This window comes from Pseudonaja textilis, chromosome Z, assembly GCF_049901715.1.
Source record: "Pseudonaja textilis isolate UNSWEBS1 chromosome Z, rPseTex1.2, whole genome shotgun sequence".
Taxonomy (NCBI): Eukaryota; Metazoa; Chordata; class Lepidosauria; order Squamata; family Elapidae; genus Pseudonaja; species Pseudonaja textilis.
In genome coordinates this window covers 101,358,878-101,379,630 of record NC_142008.1, presented here as the reverse complement: position 1 = coordinate 101,379,630, position 20,753 = coordinate 101,358,878, and the positions used below count along the sequence as shown (strand labels likewise).

At 37.7% G+C, this 20,753-nt stretch overlaps 1 protein-coding gene across 1 annotated transcript in view; it reads left to right on the top strand.

Moving 5' to 3' along the window:
• CCDC47 (coiled-coil domain containing 47) overlaps positions 1–14,554 on the top strand; it is a 20,801-nt gene extending 6,247 nt beyond the window's left edge. Inside the window, 9 exon segments of the mRNA XM_087916825.1 lie at positions 18–248; positions 1,393–1,458; positions 2,590–2,691; positions 5,379–5,489; positions 7,080–7,165; positions 8,307–8,365; positions 9,126–9,235; positions 11,164–11,331; positions 13,123–14,554. Of these exon segments, the coding sequence (XP_087772951.1) occupies positions 18–248; positions 1,393–1,458; positions 2,590–2,691; positions 5,379–5,489; positions 7,080–7,165; positions 8,307–8,365; positions 9,126–9,235; positions 11,164–11,331; positions 13,123–13,203 (1,014 nt within the window). The 3' untranslated portion in view covers positions 13,204–14,554.
• Positions 14,555–20,753: the final 6,199 nt, after the last annotated feature.

The following is a 20,753-nucleotide window of genomic DNA, read 5'->3' as shown; positions in this document are numbered from 1 at the left end:
AGACAACAACAAAGCAGCAATACTTGCATAATGTGTTGCTGTAATTTGCTCTCACTGGGAATATCATCAACAGCAGCTCAGTATAAATAATAAATGCCCATTAATTGGTATATCCTTTCTTTCAAGGTGATGATGGCACAAACAAAGAAGCTATAAGTACAGGCAAACTGAACCAAGAGAATGAACATATCTATAATTTGTGGTGTTCCGGTAGAGTGTGTTGTGAAGGCATGCTTATCCAACTCAAGGTATAAGAAATTCCAACTCTAGCAGTGGATTGTCTTGCAATAAACCAATAAAGCTCCTGGAATGCCAGTTGTTTGGAAATAGCAGCAATATTACTTTTCTCTGTATTAAAAAGGAAAAATTGGGTTACCAACAATGAATGCTTGTGCTGAAAGAATGTTAAAATGTTAGAAATTTTTGAAACCTTGGAGCCTGAATAAATTATTATTCTGACATTGAGGAAAAAAATCATAGATGACAGGCAAGGCTCTCAGAGGTCAGGATTTTGAAAGTGAAGGTTTTATCTTCCAGTATCTGTGTTGAGAATCTCAGGTTGTAGGCACATGAAGTAACCTGGCAGATGCAGCACTGGTCTTGAAGGTTCAGCAGTGTGTACATTTAATAATTAAATACCTTGCAAAAAAACTTCAATAATCAAGGCTGAACTGTATATTACGAAGAGAGGGAGCTAGTTCAGTTGGCAAGAACTGGTAACTAGTCACAGCTAACAACAGTATTTGAATTTGCAATATCTGAACTGGGTTTAGAGTACTCCTACATTTGCTGTACCACTAAAGCCCATTTTGTTGATGGTAATCTTAAGTGGAATTAATGCTGGGCAGAATTGCCAGGTGCAGGTTGTTGTAAAGCAAACTGAAAAACCAAATACTTAGTGCACGTCTTCTATTTCACCCACTTTCTCATGAGGAACATGGAAGCAAGTAAATAAAACATATCCCCCAAAATGAGTCATTCCTTCCTCCAGTGGCTTAGCAAGATAGGAGTTCCTTATTTCCCATTTTCCCTGGGAAAAGGCAGCACGATGCAAGAGTCCTAAGATAAAATCTTGTACTCTAATTTTGTTCACTTAATGCTTCTCCTAGGTATGGATGTTATGGATAGGCCCTGTATGTAGTCTGGAAGTACATCTGAGCGTATCTTGTCTTGCTTGATGTCTGGACTGTAGAAGTTAATTTTCACCATCTGGGTCCTTAATATGTATCAGACGCCTTGTTCTTTGGGAGAAAAGCAGCATAAAAGTATATTAAAATAAAACTCCAGAACATATCTTTTGCACAGATTATTATTATCAGGAATGTTCATTGAACTACCAGTCTTAATGGAGGGATGAGAAGTTCTCACACTTTTTCACTTTTTACTTTTCAGTTTCTTAAGAGACAAGACTTGCTGAATGTTCTTGCACGCATGATGAGGCCAGCCTGTGACCAAGTGGTATGTGTTAATTTTATAATCAAAAATAGCTTGAGTGAACTATATTCATAACACTTGTTTGATTAGTGTATTAAAATTTTAGGTCTCTATATGTGATGCTTCTACTCTCACAGTGGGAGTCACTGCTTTCTGTTTTTTCTTTATAAAAGTTCACATTGTAGCCCATATGGCTGAAAAAATATTTTTTAAGTTTTTGACATTTTATTTTAAATCCCAGAAGCAGCATGTGTCTTAAAAGAAATTCAGAGTCAAAGCATGTGGGTTTTATCATCGTGTCAGTTGGCATCAAAATAAGTATATTATATGCACATTTTATAATCAGATTGGAGACTATTTTTTTCTGGGAAATGACCAATATTATTCTGATGGCATGCTGCAAATAAAAGTAGGCAGCAGTACAGATCCCTAATAATATTAAGGTAGTCCTTGTTTAACATCCACTTGTTTAGGGATTGAAGTTATGACAACTCTGAACAAAGGATACTTATTACACGTCCTATTTGCAGCCATTACAATGTCCCTAAAGTCATGTGATCACTTAGGCACATGGCAACTGGCTTGAAATATGACATCACGGCATCTTCCAGTCGTGTGATTAACATTTGCAACATTCTCTGCTAGTTTCAAACAAGCAGATTCAATGGGGGCACTTGCAGGAGGACCCAACCACTTGATCATGGGATGTGCCTCATGACAGCATTCAGGATTGTTCGTTCTCATAAATTGATGCAGTCACATGACATCAGCCTTACTATTGGGATGCTTAGCATTGGAATTCCTGTCCCAATTACTGTTGGTAAATGATCACTACTTGTATTCTACAATATTATATGAAATGAAACAAAATGTGTCTTCCCGAAAATATACATGAGATGAGAAACTGTCTTCCTTTTTCATTATTTTAATAAATTCTGCAGTTATTATTCTTTTACTGAGAAAATACTATAGTGTATTTTAGAGATCCTCTGAATAATCTTGGGGCTCTCCTTAAACATGATCTGGTCTTGGCTAAATTGACATTTGCTATTCAGATCATCCTATTTTTTTACGATATGATCAAACTTATTGTACTAGTTTAACCTGCTTATGCAAAATAACCTATGTGTGCTTATTATTACATGTGTTATCCAGCAAATAAAAGTTACTATGAATGATGATGATATGGATACCTACGTTTTCGCTGTTGGGACAAGAAAAGCCTTGGTACGGCTTCAGAAGGAAATGCAGGACTTGGTATGTATTGGAGCTGTGGGAAGCACTTTAAAAAAATTGGGAGTTAAAGAAGGAAGATGAGGGAATTTTAAAACACGTATGAAGCCTTACAAATGGTCCAGGACTGTCTTAACTATGTGTTGTGTAAATGCATTGTCTTCTCATAATTAATTATATGCAGTCTCTGAATTTACTCAGTGTGTTTCAACATGGGGCCGTTTCAAATGTACGAAGTAGTCCTTGGGTTACGACACCAATTGCAACCAGAATTGTCATCACTAAGTGACACTGTCATAAAGTGCAATATCATGTAACTGCAGTTTAGCAACAGCAGTTCTGGCAGTCCGAACAACTATAATTAAGTGAGGATCGTGTAGGTTGTTAAGCAAGGGCTTTATATGACTGTGACTTCTGACTTTCTGACAGCTTCTATGTTGACTTTCCTTGTGGAAAATCAGCAGAGAACATTGGAAACTGTGATCCTGCAACTACATCTTACTGTAGTGTCATAATCACAAGCCAGGCACTTGGATCACATATTACGAGGAAGGTGTAATGGCCAGAACTCTTGAGGACCATCATTCACGGCTGTTGTAATTTTAAATAGTCACTGAACAAATGGATATAACCAAGAACTACCTGTACTTACATACCAAAGTTTGTCACTATATTAGCTCTATTGGCAGATTTCTCTGACTCGTGTCTTTTCTTTCTCTCATGTTCTTCTATGCCATCATTCTCTAGTTTGTGATAAGTCTGATTTGCAATGTCAACCTAGTTAATTAACTTTATAGCTAAATTGGGCAGGGAACCATTATGTAGTTTGGGATGACAACGTTTGGGGACAGATCTTATGAAGGAAGGGCTTTTTATGTTTCATTTATATGTATCTTCAATTTATATGTATCTTTATTTTAGCAAACATAGCGATTTAAAACCTCTATTGTAATCTTTTTTTTAAATGTGAAAAATTATGCTGGAATGTGAGATCTTTTATTTCAGATTTAGAACATCTCACAATCTCTAAAAGCAACAAATTCTTCTTGTGTAATCAGAAGCTATTATTCTTTCAGTTGAGCAGGGTCTTGTTCTAGTTCGGGGGTCAGCAGTGTGTGGCTCTTTGAACCCTCTCCTATGTCTCCCTGTTGGATGATCCCACCACTGGTTGGTTCTGCCCCTCACCTCCTCTCCTAATTATTCCTCGCCTGCCCTGAGCAGGGAAGGGCGACAGAGGCAGATAGAGACTCATTCTGTATTTCGGAGTGAGAGTGAAGCGTCCCTCTACTTGCTTCTTCCTCTAGCCCTTGTTGGTGCTGTGCGCACCTCGGCCACTGGAGGAGATGCGCGGCTTTTCTCCACCCCAAGACACTGGCCGAGTCTGCTGCAGCTGATGCTCTGCGTTGTAATGGGCTCCAGGAGGAGAGGATGCAGTCTTCCCCATTGTGAAGTGTGCTAAGTTTAAGTGTGCTGCACAAGGTGCTGCAAGAGTAGTGATCAGCATCATCCGCAGCCTGCCCAGCCAATGTCTTGGGGCAGAGAGAAAGTTGCGCATCTCCCCATATTCCTCTTGCCGCCTCCATGGCCGCTCGTTGCTCTTGCAGAGCCTCACACAGCACACTTAGACTTAGTGCAAGGTGCGCACAGCAACAACAAGGGCCAGAAAAAGAGGCAGGTAGAGGGGTGCTTCAATCCCACTCTGGAATATGGAGTGAGTCTCCATCTGTCACTGTTGCCCTTCTCTTCTTGGGGCAGGTGAGGAGTGAGTGGGAGGAGAGGGTGAGGGGCAGGGCCAGCCAGTGGTGAGATCATCCGAGAACCACAGCAGGGGGGCAAAAGAGCTTCATTTATCTGGGAACCTGAAATGACTCTTGATTGAAATCATATGGTAAAAAGCACCCAAAGAAGAAGAAAGAACAATATCAGCAAAAAAAAAAAACCCCAACCCTCGCCTGTTTTGGGAAATGGTTCAAGAGGGAACACACACACACACGAGAGAGAGAGAGAGAGAGAGAGAGAGAGAGAGAGAAATGAGAAAGAGAGAGAGAGAGATGAGGAGAGAGAGAGAAAGGGAGAAAGATGAGAAAGGGAGAGGGAGAGAGAGGAGAAAGATGAGAGAGAAGGAGAAAGAGATGAGAAAGAAAGAGAAATGAGAGAGAGAAATGAGAAAAAGAAAGAGAAAGAGAGAGACATAGGAGTAGAGAGAGAGAGGGAGATGAGAGGGAGAGAAAGGGAGAAAGCTGACAGGAAGAAAGATGAGAGAGGGAGAAAGAGATGAGAGAGAGAGATAAGAGAGAGGGAGAAAGAGAGATGAGAGAGAGAAAGAAGGAGAAGGAGAAAGAAATAAAAGGGAGAAAGAGAAAGGCGAGAAAGAGAGAAATATGTATATATATAGAGAGAGATACAGTTTACTAGAGAAAAGAAAATATTGGGAGCCACAAAACCTGGGTAAGCATAGCTGGGGAAGTGGTCATGTGACTAGGTGGGAGTGAATGACGGTGAGTTGGCCACGCCCACCCAGATTTTGTGGCTCTCAGTGTTTTCTATGGGAACTGGGTCCAAATGGCTCTTTGAGTGTTTAAGGTTACAGGCCCCTGTTCTAACTGTTAAGTTCCTAAATCAATTTCAGAGTTTGGATTAGGTCGATCGGACATTTAACTGTGCAAGAAATAGCAGATATACCTTATAACATAGCAATTCCTTTTTGGCAGAGTGAGTTCTGCAGCGATAAACCCAAAACTGGGGCAAAGTACGGGCTCCCAGAAGCACTGGCTATCTTATCGGAAATGGGTGAGGTCACAGAAGGAATGATGGATACAAAGGTAATGTAAAATAAATAGTTAAAATATTAAAGTCGCAATAATGCTCAATTCTCATGAGCGCATTAAGAGTACAAATTTTCATATTGCTGTGCATTGGAAAATCCTTATTCGTTTTGTTTATTTGTTTTAAAATGAAGTATTTTCTATCTTGAACGGTTCTGAAAAACTGAGCATTCAGTTTTGGAAATAAACATATGGCTGGCAGAATAATTGGTAAATGAGTATTGTGTGTATTGCCATAGGTTATAACAGGTTAAGTCTGAAACAAAGGTTACCCCAAATCAGGCTGTTCTGTGAAGATACTGAATAATTCTGGGCAAATGTATACTTAGTTCATTTGTCCCACAGTTTGGTTTTACATAATGATTGTACACAGCATTTTCATAGACCCAAAGTCTGGCTAGTTCAACTTGATTCCTTTTGATGAACTCAAATCAAACATTCCTAGAGAATATCTCTAGCATGATATGAGCTACATGATAACTTTCTAATTTATGATGTCAGTCAGATTGTTGATGCTTTGTTTTTTTTACTGTTGATGACTCATACCTTGCCATATCTCATCCATAGACAAAAGCCATGACATACTTGTTTTGCTACTAAGCTCATGGAATTAATTTCTGCTTAAAACAAACACACAGTTGGTAGGTCTGTCAAAGAAAATGAGAGTTAAATAAAATTTCCAATTCCAGAGATAGTATACTGCTGATACTGTCATTAGAGACCATGGATGATTTTTAGAACTTTACCCTAATTCAGCAAGACTGTTGTTGGAAATATTATCAAATTACAGGTAGTTCTTTATTTATCAATCTTTCATTTGAAGTTAGGATGCTGCTGAATGGATGGTGGTTATAAGCAATTCTCGGAATTCTACCTATCCTAGCATCCTTGTGGTCACAAATGATCACAATTTGGGCACTTGGCAGCAGGCTCACATTTAACAACCGGTTGTAGCACCTGTGATCACCAACTGCAACTTTTCTTATCAGTTTCCCCAGAAAGTTAATGGGTTAAGCTGACAGGGCAGATTGCAAAATGCTGGGATTAGTCTCTTTCCTCTGTGCAATCTCCCCTAGCCCCTCTGCACTTGTGCAAGTCATGCACCCCTTTGCACCTTCTACAAGCCTCCCATGCCTCCCTCACACACTCTTCTTGAGTGTTCCCACACCTTCCTTGCATCCTTATCTATCCTACCGCACCCTATCCTACCTAGCAGCAGCCATTTACCTGCTGCTGACTTGCTTGTAAACTGCCTGGGACTTGTAACTTTTATGCTAGCTTCCCAACTGACCTGGCTGTGTGGAGCTGGCAGGAAGTTTCGTTGCCTAACAACTGTGGTTCAGTTAATGACAGCAGTCAGGACTGCAGAGATTGTGTAGTTGCATTTTATGACTACATCACTTATTGACTGACACTCAGCTTCCAATTGCTTTAATAAGTCGACAACTACCTGTATTTTGCATACACAGTGAAGACAGGGAAATGGTTGCTAGCCTTTCCCAATGGTGTGTGTGTGTGTGTGTGTGTGTGTGTGTAGATAGATATGCTGCTATGTTTAATATTTTAAATATTTTTTTATTTTGGTAGATGATCCATTTCCTCACACATTATGCTGATAAGATTGAGTCAATTCATTTTTCAGACCAGTTTTCTGGTCCAAAACTTATGCAAGAGTGAGTATGGCACAAAATATGCTTTTGTATTTCCAAATGAATATTGCACTAAAATTTGCACAAGGGAAATTAGAGGAGAAATTTAGTTTAATAACCATACTCTGACAGCTATTGTATTGTACATTTCTGGTTACAATAGTCATGAGTTGGGAATGATTATCCCTTCAGCAATAGAGCATATTTTACAGTATGTTGAATATAGTATTAGACATGTTTGAACAAGGGTGTTAAGTAAAAGAGCTCAATGTGATACTACTATCCCAACTATTAATACCTATTGTAGCTATTGGAAAGATGAGCATTTGCAATGGATTCTCTTCCAATAATTGTCCAGATGCCATTATAGATAGATAGTGCTGCATTAAATGATTACAGCATTTAAGTACCACAAATGTTTATTACATTTAATTATGGCAAAGTGCAGAGAAGGATCTGTTACAGCTTATTTCGTGCTCAATAGATAACATAAATTACAGATCCTCTGCTGCTGATGAAGAAGATCCTGCATTCCTTTGTTCTGTTCTTCCTACATGGGAGAGGTGTCTCTAGAATGGTACCTCCTGGTGACTAAATCTTTTGAGATAATGACCAAAAAAGCCGTTGCTAGATTTCTCCTCCTGGCTTTCCAATGGGCTTTATGATGGGAAATTCTACCAGGATCATAAGTGTTCTTTGTTAGGCCCTTCAGTACAATAACAAACAGCATGAATAATGGTTTCTAAAATATTATTTTATTGACCTTCTAATAAAATATATTAGTTACAAATGATGCTACCAGACTCCTGACTTTTTATTGCCATAGATCAGGGGTCTTCAAACTTGACAACTTTAAGACTTGTGGATGTCAACTCCCAGAATTCCTCTTCCAGTCATGTTAGCTCAGGAATTGTGGGAGTTGAAGTCCACTAGTCTTAAACTTGCCAAGTTTGAAGATCCTTGCCATAGATTAATGATGCTCCTTCTTGCAAGAAATTTTACAACTTATAATCTTGTAAGATAACCTTTGCTGTCACGCTTGTGCAGCTTCACCCAATATAGGAGCCTACTATGAAGTAACTTTCTATTGGTAGATATTGCTGTTGCCATTTTTTTGGTAGTTTTTAAAATCCCTTTACCAGTGCTTCTTTTTGTTCTCATCCAGGGAAGGCCAGCCTTTGAAACTGCCTGAAACTAAAAAGACACTGCTATTTACTTTTAATGGTAAGAATAGGCTCCTGTTTTGAATAGCTTTCCTTAGAAAACATAGAATGTTATCCCTGAGAGTATATCTCAAAATCAGAGTATAACTTAGACTTTAGGACCGATTATATTTCTAACATTTGTTTGGCTCCAATTATAATTTGGCAGAAGGATGGGGTTAAAATGTAGTTAAAGAAAGGAAAGATGGTGGGTTTATGGGAATTTTAGCAGAGACATCGCTATTATTGGCTATTTAAAAATACCGTAAATTGATTTGGCTGCCTAACATTTAATATTAAGTAGAATAAAATATCTCTTAATTGCTATAATTGTTAATTACACTGTATATGAATTTCTACCATAGCATCTCAATGATTCTATCAGGAGTGTTACAGATAAATGCAGATTGGAATGATGAAGTGACTTTATTAAAAATGTCTAAGTTTGGTTCCTAGAGTTGTCCTTCATTATATCTATCCTACCTAGTTGCAGAGTCTTTTGTTTTGCTCTTGCTTATGTTGTAGAGTGAAGCTTATCAGTGTATGATGCAATGAGTTTTGTTTTTCAGCCAGCTTGTCATAGAGTCTGATACTAATTCAGGACTGAAAAGCAAATGACTGGGCCAAGGTCACCCAAGGCCATCTCTAAGGAATGACTAAATCAGGACTTCCCAGTCCTTGTCTAGGGCCTTTCCCACTGCATCATGGTGACTCTTATTTGTACACCCCTATAAATTTTAATTCACAATAAGTCTGAACAGAAATGTCCTTCTTATTTATAGTACCAGGTTCGGGCAACACTTCCCCCAAAGACATGGAAGCTCTGCTGCCACTGATGAACATGGTTATTTATTCTATTGATAAAGCAAAAAAGTTCCGTCTGAATAGAGAAGTAAGTTTTATGTTAACCTAGTATATCATTATGCTAATTGTACATACATGGCTCATATAATGAAAATGTTTTAAAATCCATGCAGTCTATGTCTCAGGTACATTTGTATTCCTTTCTGCTCTACCACCATTTCATTCCAAGCAGCCAAATTGACTCAGCATCAATGTCCAGGGGACTGTTGGATGTATTCAAAAATGTTACAAAGTGAATAGGAAGTTGAAATTCCTCTCCTCCTTTTGGTCTTTAGCAGTGGGCTTTCAAAATATACTTTTATAGTCTAGGAGTAAGTTAGTATCTTTGTAAAGTGGAGTAACTGCTGATATTTCAATCTTCCATGAATTTGTCCAGTTTCTTTTAAAACTATTTGAATTGGTGGGTGGCATCACATATAATGACAGAAAATGCCATAGTTAAATATGCATTCTCTAAATAACCTTATTGGTGTCACTCTCACTCCATTAATGTTAAAGAATGCCCTGAGTTACAACAGTGTGAGAGGAAAATGTGTCTATATTATATACCTCGATTTATATTTTCCCTTTTATTTTTAGTTTTATTTTGCACCCCCTTTCAAATTATTCTAATATGGAATGTTTTTTACATTTTCATTGAGCTTTTCATAATGATTTTAAGGTATTTTTTTAATCTCCCAATCACAGCTAATTAAGTTATTTCTGAAGCTTGGCTTTTTTCCCCCTCATGTACCTCATTTGCACTTCCTACCTTGAACTTGGAAGAAATTCTTTAGCAATCTTTGCAATCATGTTTTAATTTTATGGCTGAGCAGCTTATTACTATCATTAAACACCATCTCTATTGAAATTAAACAAGTCGTTAGATTTTGTTTGGAAAGCTTGATGTATTGGGAAATGCATCATCATTAACATTGCAAGTAGTCCTTGACTTACTACCATTTGTTTAGCAATTGCTAGTGACTTATGACTAGTCCTTGTACTTATAGTGTTGTAGCTTCCCCACAGTCATGATCAGAATTCGGACACTTGACAACTGGCCTGTATTTATGACAGTTGCCATGACCTGGGTCATGAGATCACCATTTGAGACCCTTCCAGCCAGCTTTCAACAAGCAAAACTTCGCTTAACAATAATGTGATTCAATTAACAATAATGTGATTCAATTAACAATAATGTGATTCACTTAACAATTGTGAGAAAAAAAGTTGCAAAATCATACATGACTTACTTAACAGCAAACTTTCTTATAATGGAAAGCCTGATCCAAATTGTGGTCATACCTTAAAGCTGTACCTTTAGAGGACCAGAATTTTGGACCATTTTTCCACAATATGAATGGGTTGGGAGCTTCTTTCTTTTTATGGTAAAAATTAGCCATATCTTGGATTGGGTGCAAAATCTAAGAAAGGAAGAGTTGGGAGCTTAAATATGAGCTGTTCTTCCCTCTGCATGGAACTACTGTCTTGAGTCTCCAGAACAAGCAGTCAGCAAATAATAAGATAATAAATGATACAAAGTCACGTTTGTCTCACACAAATATTTTATTAGATCAATGTGTTATAGGAGCCTCAAACCCAATTCAGGTTCAGATTCTAATAAACAAATTCCTTAAGATTTTATCTTTGCAAATAATTTGTTATGATATTGCTTGATGTATTATGTCAAACCTTTGTTCATGACTCCACTAGATGGCACTAATTCACTTCAAAACTAAAAAAAAAACAACCTGTTATAAGAGTTGAAATCTTGCAAATAACTAAATCTTACATGAGTTTTATGTTTTTGCATGAAATATCAAAATAGTTGGGACATTAATAAATGTTTTAGGTTTTTGATGCCCATGCTGTCATGGGGAATCTTACAATAGTTCCTACCAATTGAAAAAAGTTTCTGATTGCTGTACTATGTGTTTATATATATAACTTTGCATTTCTTCTTGCTTTGGGACAAAGGGAAAACAGAAAGCAGATAAAAATAGAGCACGTGTGGAAGAAAATTTCCTGAAACTGACTCATGTTCAAAGACAAGAGGCTGCCCAGTCCCGCCGGGAAGAGAAAAAACGAGCAGAGAAGGAGAGAATCATGAATGAGGAAGATCCAGAAAAGCAGCGTCGTCTAGAGGTACTTTGTTCAATAAGCTTACTATATTAGAAGAAGCATGCTTGGCCTATAGGAGCCATTTTAAACTAGGGAAGTTGCTAAGATCATTACCATAAAATGATTGACATGGGGCTAGCAACTTGCATGAGAAATTTTGTTCTGCATATCAAACTATAAATTTGCTCCTTGCAAGAATCTTACTTACACTATAAAATTATATCATCACCAGCCCGACAACCATGAGCAAAACATATATAAACAAAAACAATTCAAAGATATCTGCACTTAGTGCTACAAGCAATATGCTACAGAAATATATATAATCTTTTATTTATGTATAATCCCCCTGCAGAAAAGCATTCCAGTGTCACCTGCTCACACGTTCTTTTTTCCAGAATGTTGAAGATTCCAGTGATTAATATTATAAACAATTAAGCTTTCTGGTCTGGGAGGAAAAATGTACATTCTGTAATTTGGCCAACCCATGTTAAATGGGCTCCAAAGCACAAACTAATTGCAGTCCTTTATAGGTAGTCCCCAACTCCGGGACCAGAGTTTGTTGCTAAGAAAGGCAGTTGTTAAATGAGTCGCTGCCAATATTATGATCTTTTTTCCATAGTTGTTAAATGAACCACTGCAGTTGTTAAATGAATTGGGAAGTCATTTAGCGAATTTGGCTTCTCCCATTGACTTTTGGAAGCTGGCTGGGAAGCAAATGGTGATCATGTGACCTGGGGTGCTGCAAATGTCATAAATATATGCCGATGGCTAAGTGCCTGAATTTTGATCATATGACCCTGGGATGCCATGATGGTCATAAGTTGGAGGATCAGTAGTGAGTCACTTTTTTCAGTGCTGTTGTAACTTTGAACAGTCACTAAATGCATGGTTATAAGTCAACAACTACCTCTAATATGTTTAGAGGAGATAATAAGACTTCTAACTTTCACATGATTTTCTAAGAAGAATCCTTTGTCTTAATTAAAGTTGTTTTGGGCAAGTTATTTGTAGAAGCCTGTAGTAGCTGAGAATGAAGTCTTCCTGGAAAGAGTAACAACAGACATTGTCACCTCATCTTATTTCTGGAGAGGGAGAAAGGCAGTTGTTTCATGGTTTGTTTGGTGGACACTATAGTACCAGTAATTCCTTTTCAGGCTTTAAAGTGGATGAATTCTCTGCTTGCATTTCTGTTGTAAGATGCATGGCTTATAATCCTGCTTTATATGGATAAATTCTCTAGCTACGTTCATATGTTAACTAAGCTACAGTCTTCAATAGGCTGTAATCACCTTGTTCACTAACAGAGTTAAATGACAAATCATGGCTCAGAAAACATTGTGTTTGATTTACATTGTCATATTAAGCCAAAATCCATCAAATCCCATTACTGTTAGCTCTGCGTAAGACCAGCATCTCTGTGTAGTACAATTCTATTAGTAGCAGCAAAGCCCTCTTTTATAGTTTACAATCAAGCAGGGGATCTAAGGGCCAGTTTCGGTTCCTTAGGAAGTTATAAATTAATCTTGCCAAAGCTGGGGAAATGGTATCTAATTCAGTGCTTGAATAGTTCTGTATTTATAAAAAGAGATCCATTTGGAAGCAGATCCATTTTTTATTGCATGGAAAGCAGTGAAAGAGATATTTTGATCACCCACATAGTTCCAAAGTAGTAGAGGCAGATTTTTGCGTGGAAGAGTAATTAGTATTTATCTCATAACAGTAAACAATCTGCTACATTTCCTTGGTGTCTTTGCTCTGCAATCAAACACAGAATCCAATAGTCATACAAAACCAATAATTTATTTCCTACAGGAGGCTGCCTTGCGCCGTGAACAGAAAAAACTTGAAAAGAAGCAAATGAAAATGAAACAGATCAAGGTGAAAGCTATGTGAAAAACTTATTAGGAAGAAATATCTTTTTGGTGCCAACCATAGAATTGCAATTTGCTGCCTACAATGAGCTGATTATATTCCTGACCTTAATCATTGGCCACTTAAGAACCACTTTTGATGATAACTCTTGTCACTCATGGGATTATGAATGAAAGTTTTTTCCCTCCATGTATATTGAGTGCAGTTGTTCTTAAATCCATTGGTAACAGTTTGAACACAACTTTTAAAAATGTGTTTATGTACTGAATTGCTTCAACCAATGCCACCCCCCCAGCAAAATTATACTTAGTTACCAATAAAATAAATGTATTCTAATCCACATTTGGATTGCAATTCTGAACCTAGTTCAATTTTCTTTAATGACTAGGACTGCTGATAACAAATATTTTAATGGTGCAGCCCATTTTGATTTTATATAACATGCAGATGTGTATATAGAGAGTAGTTTACAATTGTCTTCCATATGGTTAGATTTTTCACCCTACTTTCTTTGGATGGGGTTCTAGAAATTTGCAACATTCTTTCAGATGCTTTGATTAGATGCATGGTGTATGTGTGTGTATGTGTGTACACATTCACACACACACCCACACACACACACACACACAATGTATGCACGTACTACTCACACACAAATGTATGCATACAGGTATATACACACACACACACACACACACACATTCTTGGAATGTACCAACAATGCATACGCACTTTGATTATATTTAGAAAAATGGGCAAAATAGAGGGAAAAACTAATAACCAATACTTCATATTAAGAAAAAAATGGTTCTTTCATAGTTGGTGCATCTAGCATTATTGACATCTAGTAACTTCACATAAAATATATGTGAGTTTCATGCTTCTTTGTAATGGTAAAGTGCTAAACCAGTATTACAGTTTTGCATACTATTATGCTGAGAATTCTAGAAAAACTGCTGAATGTGTGTTTGAGATAAGCAAAAATAAATCTACAAGATAGTAATTTCAGTGGTAAATATGTATGCAGATAAGCATCTCTTTTATATCTGCTGTCAATGTGTGAGCAACTGGGGAATGGTGTGTATTTGCCTTAGAGTTGATTATTATTAATAATATAATTAATTTAAAACAATGTAAATGCTACCTATTAAGCTGGCCTGACACAGAATTTGGGATACACCGGTGTGTCTTTCTGCAAATACCTGCATGGCAAATGAAGATCTTTGTGGGATCAGTCACATGATTCCTCATACATTACCTAGTTGCTGAAAATCATTATCTTCCACATAGCTGACTTCTTTGGATTCATTTTTTCTAATAGGTTTGTTGTATTTTCTATTTCTGCATATAAATCATGCTTGATGATTTGAAACATTACATTTTCTCTCTCTTTTTAGATAGATGCCTAGATGTTCTAGCAGCTTTCTTTAGATTTTAATGTGCTTTTCTAACTATATCATATTCCTCCAGCATTTCTCTGTGTCTCTGTAGCTGTTAACTACGTAAAGTTGACAAGGAACCAGGGTCTAAATAACTGTGCAATTCACCTCCCCCTGCTTCCAGGTAGAAGCCTCTTAGAAGATTATATTCCGTGGTGGGATTCAATTTTTTTAACAACTGGTTCTGTGGGTGTGGCTTAGTTGGTGGGCGTGGCTTGGTGGTCATGTGACTGGCTGGGCGTGGCCAACTCAACATCACTCACATTGAGGCACACATCTCCTCGCCTGGCCTCTCGTGACTGTGGGGATGCTGCAACAGTCGTAAGTGTGAAAAATGGTCATAAGTAACTTTTTTCAGTGCCACTGTAACTTTGAATGGTCACTCTACACAAGCAAAGTACCAGCAAAGGAGGAAAAAAAACCTCCAGAGAAATTCCAGAGACAGGAAGTCTAGTCCTGCCAAGAATGTAATAAGGGTTAACGGAGAGGCAGTTTCTGTAAGCGACTCCAGAATGTTTCCTTCCTGCCTTCCTTACAGGATTAGACCAGTAATTTCTTCTAACAACTAGTTCTCTGAACTGCTTAGAATGTTAACAACTGGTTCTAGCAAATAAGTGCAAACTGGTAGAATCCCACCCGATTATATCTCTTAAACATTATTTACTAATTGTATGTGTTGGGGAAATTAGAATCTGGATCTTCTCCCACTTTGCAGTCTTATGGAATTGCTGCATTTTATAAATGCTCAAGATGGCATTTGACTGTTTCTGTATAACGGATTTTTTTGCAGTGAATTTACCAAGAAGAAACTTGGGGAGGTTAAGCTTCATGTATTTTCTTGATTATGCTTTTATCACTGATGCAATAACATTAAGCTGCTCTTTAAAACAGCATGTGCAAAAAAACACTTGTCAGAGCATGAACATGCATAGATTCCTTTTGAATGCAATCTACAACCCAAAAGATATTTTAATTTGTGATTTTATATAACTATCGTTTATGATATTTTACATCAATCCTATGTGGGATATATTTTAAACTATTTTGTCAATAGAAATTATACCAATTGAATAAAGTTTTGTTTCACAGAGGTCCTTTTGTAATGGAAATATTTAAAAGCTTGTTATATCATTTAATGCTAGTAAAAGAGGGGAAGATAATATTGAGCTCTCAAAAAAAGGAGGTTTCAAGTCTGGTAAACTTCGTAAGACAGTCATTTATAAAATCATGTAAAGAACAACTAAAACTAATCCTCATGTTTTTCTCCATAGTTTTATTGCTAGGGGTCTTTCTTTTGGTTCATTCCTTAATTTATTAATTAATCTTCCTCTGCAAAGAAGAACCTTAGGCATGTAGGGGGAAAAAATCAAAGCTAAACAGGAGTGAAGCATATCAGCTTTTTATCCCTTCTCATAAGTTACAGTACTCTGCAAATTACCAGAGGTATTTGGTATTGAATATTTGTGTGTTTTCACATCTCTGCCTAATAGTGCAACTTCTTCAGAAGAAGTTAAAAGAAAGTGATGAAAGTGAGACAATACGAAAAGACTGGCATATGGTTAGGTAATGTAGTACCTTTATCAATGACCTCTTATATAAGTTGGTACTTCCGAAGTATCCTGTTCGACCTAAGTTATTAATTTATTCTTTTAGTAAAAAATAAGAGCTGGCAAGTTAGCATACTGCAAGAAAAAAATGACTTAGATCATCACTTCTATTTTTGCACCATTCTTCTGAACCCCCCCCCCCCATAAGTTCCATAGCTTTTTTTTTAAAATAATAAAGGTGAGTAGTTGTAGCTTTGTTTACAAGTATACCATCCATTTGGAAAAAACATGGGAATGGTGGGGAAACTTCCTGGGGAACCAGAAGAAATACAGGAGAAAGAAGCCTCATCATGTCACATTTCAGAAGTATGAGTCGCTATGTCCACCTTGGCAGCTGATATTCTCAATTTTCCACAATTGTCCACCCATCCTGAAAAATGGTTTATGTCTGGGTTACAACTTCTCTTCTTATAATTAAAGGCAAAGCATTGGTTTTCCAATGTGATTTCTACTTTATTGAATCTCAGACTTTGATTAATTATAAGCTGGCTTCAAAAATTATACAAAAGTCAAACCAAATAAGTCACATTATTGCTTAATACAATATATGAATGAAGTTCTGCAATATACTCTTAAGTCAGGGATCGCCAACCTTTTGGATCTAGGGACCACCAAACCCATAAATCCCGTAGACCACTAATATGAATTTTGACTTGACGGTAGCTTGCTGACATTGGGAAAGTTGGTCCCATATTCCAGAGCTGCAGTAGTCATAGGACTGGTGCAGTGGCTCCTCCACTCGGGTGCACTGGCCTGCCATGGATTGGAGGAGCTGCTCCGGGATTAAAAAAAGGCCAGTCTTGTGACTACTGCAGCTCTGGAATATGGGACCAACTTTCCCACTAACATCAGCAAGCCATCCTGGGGTAGATTTCCCTCCCCCGCCATTTGGTCTTACCTTCCAGTTCCAACTTGCGTGGTTCTACTCAAGGTAAGATTTGCGCTCGGTGGAAGGGTGGGGGCCAGCAGGTGGACAGGCGCAGCCTTGTGTTCCCATGCAGCCTGGGTTAATTGTTTTGGGGGGAGTGCTTTGGGGGGGGGCACATTTCTCTGCGGACCACCAAAATTTTCTCACGGACCACTAGTGGTCTCTGGTCCACCAGTTGGCGACCACTGCTTTAGATGCCAAGTGGACTGTTTAATTGTAACTTGGATGAATCGGTGGTTTAAAAGAAAAATCAATACCCAAGAATGTCTGGAAACATGTTGAAATACCTCACGCTGCTCCAGCGATTATTTTACATTTGGCAGCTGGCAAATTTCAAATCCTGTGATCTCCCCTTTCTACAAATCTTTCCTTTTGTAATTTGCTTGTCGCAGATTATGCAGTTTCCTCTCTTTACTTGCTACTATTGAATCTACATTAGGAAAGTCGGTTTCAGGCAAGAGAAGGAGAAAATAAATCTTAGTTCACAAATCAAAGTCAAAGTCAAACAAACCGCATATTATGCTTAGTATTGGATTTGAATAATCAAGTGTTTGTTCAGAATAGTGATAAAATAACATTTTAGGAACTCCGAACTGACTAGCTAACTAGACAATCTGTGATCATAGGTCATCATTCCAGAGATACTTTCATATCTAAATAGGGAAACAGAATGACCGTGGGTAAACAAAAAAATACCAGCAGCAGGAACAACTTCCAATTTCCTGCTGGCTTCCCCATAGATTTTCATTGTAGGAATCTGATGGGGAAGGAAAGTCAGTTGGAAATGATGATCACTGGCTGACTGGGAAAATGTGGCAGCATTGAAACAGGCACAGCTTTGCCAAATTTCAATCCCACTGGAGCCCTATTGTCCTATTTCTATTTGACTTTTCATTCACTAGAGGAGGCTTTGGACCTTCAAATATTATGGACCACTCCTTAATTCTAAGCAGAATAACAAAAACTTGTTTATGAGCAATACGTCTATCAACATCTATATCTATCCTTTCTTTGGCTTCCTTCCTTGAGCAGAAAAGATAAAAACAACAATTTTCCCTGAAAAGATTTTAGTGGAACTTTCCATAATTTTCAACTGACAGCTTTGTTCTAAAGCAGTGGTCACCAACCAGTGGGCTGGGGATCACTGGTGGTCCATTAGAAAACATTTGTGGTCCAGAGAAATGTCACCCCTAAAGCATCCCCCCAAAGCAATTAATCCAGGCTGCATGGGTACACAACGATGCGCTGCCCACATGGCCCGCAGGAACACAAGGCTTACGTCTCTTGCATTGCGAACAACATAAGGTAGTGAGGGGAGGGAGGAAAGGACAATGGTGGGGAACTTGCCCCACTCACCCCACATGCCTCGCCTGGCCACCGGGCTGCTTCTTTCAGCTTCTTCTGCTTTTGGCTGCACACAAGGAAAGCAGCAAAAGTCTTTCTTTCTCTCCCTCAAACTCCACCAGAAATGAGTCTTTGGGACCCTGCATAGCATCCTGCTCAAAGAGGCTGCACTGGCATGACAAGTCTCACAATGACTCATTTCTGGTGGAGTTTGGGGGAGAGAAAGACTTCTGCTTCTGCTGCTTTCCTTCCATGAAGCCAAAAGTCTCTCTTTCTCTCGCCCTGAGAACGGAGCTGGAGACAGTACCCTGCGTTCCCAAATAAAGAATGATCAATCGGTAGGAAAATGGGGTGGGGAATTTTTCTGCAGACTTTTTTTGGGATTTTTCCAGGGTCTGGTCTGCGGGATTTAAATTTATGAGTTTGGTGTTCCCTGAGGTCCAAAAGGTTGGCGACCCCTGTTCTAAAGGAACATAATGATTCGTGTCTTAAATATAAATTTCTCATAATTTGGGAAGAATTTGGCTGTTGGCACAACTCACCAAACTGCAAAGTAAGCATATTTTTAACCTGGAAAACTTAGCCATCATTGAATTCAATTCATGCAACATACCAATTAATATTTTGTTAAGATATTGCTTATTGAATAATTTCACACAAACTGGAATATAAAAATTACATATGTTATACTGTACATCACAGACTATGGCCACAGACCCCCAAGACCTAAGATTTAAATCATTTATTCACGCCCTCACGGACCGCATGTGATGACATCGCAGCCCCTCAGGGATCCACAGACAGGTTGAGAACCAGTGTTCTAATTATATATAATGCATTAAACAAGAAACAAGCAAATATTATTTTGAAGTAACTTGTAAATACAAAAACAAATTTAAATTTACAAATGGTATCAGCAAAAATAGGCCAAAAGCTGATGTCTGATCATACACAGTCCATGTTTATATAGCAGAATAGTATTTCTACATTGCATTATTCGCACCCTTAAATTCTGAAGGATTAGTAATATAAAAACAGCAATTTGATTTGCACTAGGGAATGTTAACATTGTCTAAAACTTAATAAAAAATCTAGCTTGTGATTAAGCACATTGTGCAATCCAACTGTTGTAATTAATTTATAGTTTAATGTGTTCATTAAATCAGTTCATTAAGTGCATTGGCTGTATAGTAAATTGCTTCTAAAAGAATTCATCTGAATACGTGTATAAATAGTATATACTGACAACAAATCCTTGTATAATTATGCCTTGCTTTAGTAAACAATATAAACTAACATCTCAGATGTCTCAAAACTGTTTTTTACACATGCACATAAATATAAGTATGTATTAGTGTGTAACATTGTAAGTTTAACTTCCTTAACTCCATTTTTCAATCAGTGTTTCTATTGATGCTTACGTTATGTTGATGTAAACTACCACTTAAATGAGAAGGGCCATATAGAAATGTTAACACTTCAAAAAAAAATCTTGCCCTAAGAAATCACCAAGAAATTATCTCCTGTATAAGATAAAATAATGTTGCCATTTTAGGATTCAATAGTCCTTGACTTAACAATGACAACCACGTTTCTGTTCATAAGCAAAACAGTTGTGAATTCTGCCCCATTTTATGTTTCTTGCCACTTGTTAAGTGAATCACTGCAGTTGTTAGTAAGTTGTTAGGAATCTAACTGGGGGGGCTGCCACAATCATATTAAAAGCAGTATTAAGTCACTTTTTTAGTGCTAATATAATTTCGAATGGTTTTAAGTTGAGAACTAGCTGTGCTCAAAACTAGACTCGTGTTGGAGGACATAGTTATTCAAACCTTTACATCACGTTTGCAACCTTAAATGGCAAGATTGACCCAGCAGACTAAGCAAAAGGGAAACAAACCCCATTAAGGGTTTAATCTGATGCTAATGGTGCGCACTCGTTCTGCTTCTCTTTTATATGGTCAGATCAACCTTGGTCGTTTCTGCCATGAAAATCAAGGATATTCAGACCTGGTTTTTATCTGAGATCAATCAAATGATATGCTTGGAGGCAACCCTTTTGGGGGTAAAAATGATGGGGAAATTCACTATTTCGAGAACTATTTCTCAGCGGATCCTTTAACTGCAAGCAGACAAGCAGGTACAAATATCACCCCTCCCTAAAGCTCGCTGTTCACGGAGTAAGCAGCGAAGCTATTTATAGAGCAATGGACGGTCACGTGATTTCGAATGACGTCACTAAATGTTGTTGTT